This window comes from Pygoscelis adeliae, unplaced genomic scaffold (assembly GCF_000699105.1).
Source record: "Pygoscelis adeliae isolate BGI_AS28 unplaced genomic scaffold, ASM69910v1 Scaffold85, whole genome shotgun sequence".
Classification (NCBI taxonomy): Eukaryota; Metazoa; Chordata; class Aves; order Sphenisciformes; family Spheniscidae; genus Pygoscelis; species Pygoscelis adeliae.
Genome location: NW_008824900.1, coordinates 8,340,734 through 8,345,019, shown reverse-complemented (window position 1 = coordinate 8,345,019; position 4,286 = coordinate 8,340,734). Strand labels below are relative to the sequence as shown.

At 39.5% G+C, this 4,286-nt stretch overlaps 1 protein-coding gene across 1 annotated transcript in view; it reads left to right on the top strand.

The window, feature by feature from the left end:
* DNAH3 (dynein, axonemal, heavy chain 3) overlaps nucleotides 1–4,286 on the top strand; it is a 67,765-nt gene that overhangs the window by 40,714 nt on the left and 22,765 nt on the right. Inside the window, exons 35-38 of the mRNA XM_009324791.1 lie at nucleotides 1,416–1,527; nucleotides 2,070–2,311; nucleotides 2,914–3,014; nucleotides 3,093–3,198. Coding sequence (XP_009323066.1) covers nucleotides 1,416–1,527; nucleotides 2,070–2,311; nucleotides 2,914–3,014; nucleotides 3,093–3,198 — 561 coding nt within the window. The remainder of the gene's footprint in view (nucleotides 1–1,415; nucleotides 1,528–2,069; nucleotides 2,312–2,913; nucleotides 3,015–3,092; nucleotides 3,199–4,286) is intronic.

Sequence of the window (4,286 nt, the reverse complement as noted above, 5' to 3'; positions counted from 1 at the left end):
GTGAGGAAAAATTTCTTTACTGAAAGAGTGGTTAAACATTGGAACAGGCTGCCCAGGGAAGTGGTTGAGTCACCATCCCTGGAGGTATTTACAAGACGTGAAGATAAGGCGCTTTAGGGACATGGTTTAGTGGACATGGTGGTGTTGGGTTGACGGTTGGACTCGATGATCTTAGAGGTCTCTTCCAACCTTAATGATTCTATGATTCTAACAGAAACACTCTTCATTCACTGTGTCATGAATGAATAGCTAATAGCTTCCATGATCAATTAATAGAATATTACAAACAACGTATTTTTACTGAGTAAAAATCATGGAGTAAAAGCCTGCTTTGCTCATAGTGATTTTTTAATTCAGCCAGCTTGTGAAGGAGCTAACGTGTGCAGCCACATCATAGGTCTTATGGTTCAGGATAGAAAATTAAACTGAATCTGTTACTAGCTGAGGTGGTGTAGCCTAGTGAACAGAACTCTGGACTGGGAGTCAGGCCCTGTTCCCAGTTCTGCTCACAGTATCCTTGAGAAGTCTTGAAAGAGGTGACATTTCTCACTCTTGCTTATGCTTCACCTCCAGCTCTGTGTTCCCATTGTCTCCCATTTACTAGTATTAGTGACCTTTTAAAGAATGCTTGACTACTTTTCTCTTGTGAGTAGTGCAGCCTAATGACAGTGTAATGGCAAGGGCAAAATGTGTGGCCTGGGGCAGGATCATGAGGGACCTCTCCAACAGCAGTTCAGGCTTTATGGCTTATGTTCAGACTTGGCTTATGCTGCTTTACAAACCATACTTTATCTTTCATTTAAATAGGGGTAGTGTTAACTGGTTAGGAATTTAAGCTAAACCAGAAAATATCAGCCTTAACCTGAGATTAAAAAAAATTTTTCTTAGGGGATCTTCTTACAGGTCTATTTGAAGGTGTTCTGTTTGAAGGCTTTGACTTGAGTTCTGGCAAGATCTTGTGGGGTGACTGAAGTTACCACTCTTGCAGTCCAAAGTCAGCCTCTGTGGGACCAGTCACATGACAGATCCTCAGAACTGTAGTTTCAATCCCTTTGTGTTAGCTTCATCGGTAGCCATTGATTTCAGTTTAGGCTTTTACACTGGGCTGTGATCTGCAGCATCTGGTTAGTGCACTCACACCCTGATGCTGTTACAGCTGAGGGATGACATTTAGCAAGGGGAAAGGGAGGATGTGTGGGGGCAATGACTTCTTAAATTGTATCAGTGAGAATTGCCATAATAATATGACTGCCTTCTGATTTGGGTTAATGCTTTGGTCAGCCTTAATAGACTGCAGATATTTGGCTGATATTTTGTCCTATGCATCTGAGTGCAGGAGAGAGACCTCTAGTTTCATACACATAATGCTTGCTTTTGTGCTATGTTGAAGAGTCAATATCTTGTCACTGATACAGATATACGAAATGATGCTGGTGCGCCATGGTTTCATGATTGTTGGAGATCCTTTGAGTGGGAAGACCTGTGCGTACAAAGTGCTAGCTGGAGCCCTTGGCGATTTGTGCACAGGTAACATTGTTGAGCCACAAACTTCTCATTAAATGAAGTTAATTCTATGACTAATGTTTTTCCTTTGCAGATATGCCCAGGTTGTTAATTGTCCTATAGTCTGCTTTCTCAATTGGAAAGTTTCTATTCACTGAACTATTTTTTTCTGGTATATTTGTCTGGAAGTATTTTTGTCTGCGTTTACTGGAGTAGTAAATGTTTATGCTTTTATGAATTTTGTTAAGCATTGTATTTGTGCATAGTACCCTTGAAAAAAAACTAGCTCTTATAGGGAGATTGTAAGTAGCTCCCAAAAACATATAAAATCTATTCTGCTCTGCTTTTTTTTTTTTCCATGTGCTTTTGCACATAGGACTTTGTACTTTCCTTGTACAAGTAATGGAATTTCTTATTTACTGCTACCTAGCTGTGAAGTGTCTCGGGTTTTTTTGCCTTGGGCAGCTAAAGTAGGATCCTCAGGAATCTTCTTGTTCTGTACTTAAGTTGTTGAATGAAACTAACCTATCAAATTCTCAAGCTCATCTATTTGTCTTTTTACACAGCAAAATCCATGGATGAATTTGCTGTTGAATACAAAGTTATTAATCCCAAAGCAATTACTATGGGACAGTTGTATGGCAGTTTCGATCCTGTAAGCCATGAGTGGACAGATGGAGTTCTTGCAAATGCCTTCAGGGAACAAGCATCTTCTACCACAGATGATCGGAAGTGGATTATTTTTGATGGCCCAGTGGATGCAGTTTGGATAGAGAACATGAACACTGTGCTGGATGATAATAAAAAGGTAGCCTGATTTTTGCCAGTAACCTCGTCCTTGAATATACATACTTTATTTTAGTAGTAGCAATATTGTTAGCATGTTAGTCAAAGGAGGTGTGAGACTCGGGAAAGGCTGATGTGCTTAAAAGCATTGTTTTTCCCCCAATTATATGAGTGGGTTTAGTAGATTATATTAAGCTGTTACTTCTCCCTAGAAGCCTTGTCTTGCTCCTACTTTATTGAAATGACATTGCTCACTGAGGCTTTTTTATTGACCCTTTTAGGAAACTGAAATACATAGATTCAGTTCTGTAACTGAAAACTGAACTTTCTTGAATTACTTAGTAAATAAATTGACTAAAAAAAAAAGCTGCAGGTCATAACTGCTTTTCTTTGCAGAGTTATTTAAAGATAGAGCATTGTTCTCTGTGTCTCTGCAAGCCATTACAGTAACATGTGGAAAAGTTGAGACAAGGTCAGAAAATATTATGTGTTGTGAGAATAAGAATGAGTGAATGAGGAGTGACACTAAGTAGAATGTTCAGTGATTTTATGACAGGCATTGCTTTGACTGGATGATTAGCACTGACATGACTAGATCATGTTTACATGATGCTCTTCTTCTAGCTATGCTTAATGAGTGGTGAAATAATTCAGATGAATTCAAAAATGAGTTTAATCTTTGAGCCGGCAGACTTAGAGGAGGCATCTCCAGCAACTGTCAGCAGGTAATGTGAAAGCATTCAAACTTGAACTGTCCCACCTTGCACATCTATTCCTGTACCATAGTTGTTTGTTCTTCCCAGGTGTGGTATGATCTATATGGACCGGCAACAGTTAGGTTGGAAGCCACTGAAGGATTCCTACATGAAAACACTGCCTCTAAACCTACAGGAAGAACACCGAGAGCTGGTGCGAGACTTAATTTTTTTACATAGGTCTAATTTAGATTAACTTTAAGGTGATGTTCATAGTTTGCCCCCTTGAAGGCAGATATGCAGAATCAAAACTTTTTGAAGTACTTCCATGATTTAGAAAGTCCCAGATCTTCTAGAGGCTGTTGTAAATTATTTTGCAGTGATGAATGTCAAATGTCGTTGCAAGGAAAGTGCCTAAGAGGTGGTGATGCCATGAGTATTAGAAATGCAATGTTGGAAAAACTGGAAGACTCAAAATGTTTTGAACTCATCCTTCTTCTGTCTAAGACATCTAGAGTTTAGCTTGAGAAATGCTTATAATAGTATTATTATCGTTAACAGCTTAATCTTCAAAGCCTTAGTCACCTCATGAATCCTTGCTAAATAGTCTTCGTGTACTGGATTGCTTGCATGAATGAGAGCTCTTTGTGTTGTGTATTGTAGTATATCTTCAGTGTAGATGCAAATAAAAGTAGGTGTTGGTGGGAATCAGCTTTTAATCTTACCAAAATTAAAATTCCCTTTTATTGGGCATTAAAATCTAGTAAAAGAATCAAAATAAGATCTGTCCACAATAGGATTGGAGCTGGAGAAAACTTTGATTTCTGTGATTTGACAAGACCCCCTTGGAGTTTTTGCAGGAAATTGGGACCAAATTCAAAAGAAGTACCAAGACTAGAAGACCTCTTTATTGACAGTTTTCTCAGTTCATCAAAGCAAAATAATTATTCCTTAGCCAGCAGATAGCTTGACCCTTCAGTACATCTCCTTGAGTACTAGTCCCTGGGAAAAGGCTAGGTCATGATTCCTCTCCTGTTTTCCTGCTTGAGTTCATGGAGCAGATACCACCAGCCATGGTCATTATCTACCTGCATGCTGTGGCACTCCCGCAGGTGCCAGTAAGTTCCAGCTTTCTGGAATTTCTGCTGTGGCACAGTATCTGTGCTGGGTCCTCAGTAAGGGGCCTGTCCCTTTTTAAGGGAGGATGAAGCCCTTATCTTTGTTTCTGTTGGAATAATTTTGTTGTTGCCTAAGCAAAGCAGTGGTCTCCCTAGGCTGAGCTACTGCTCTGCTGTCTGGATT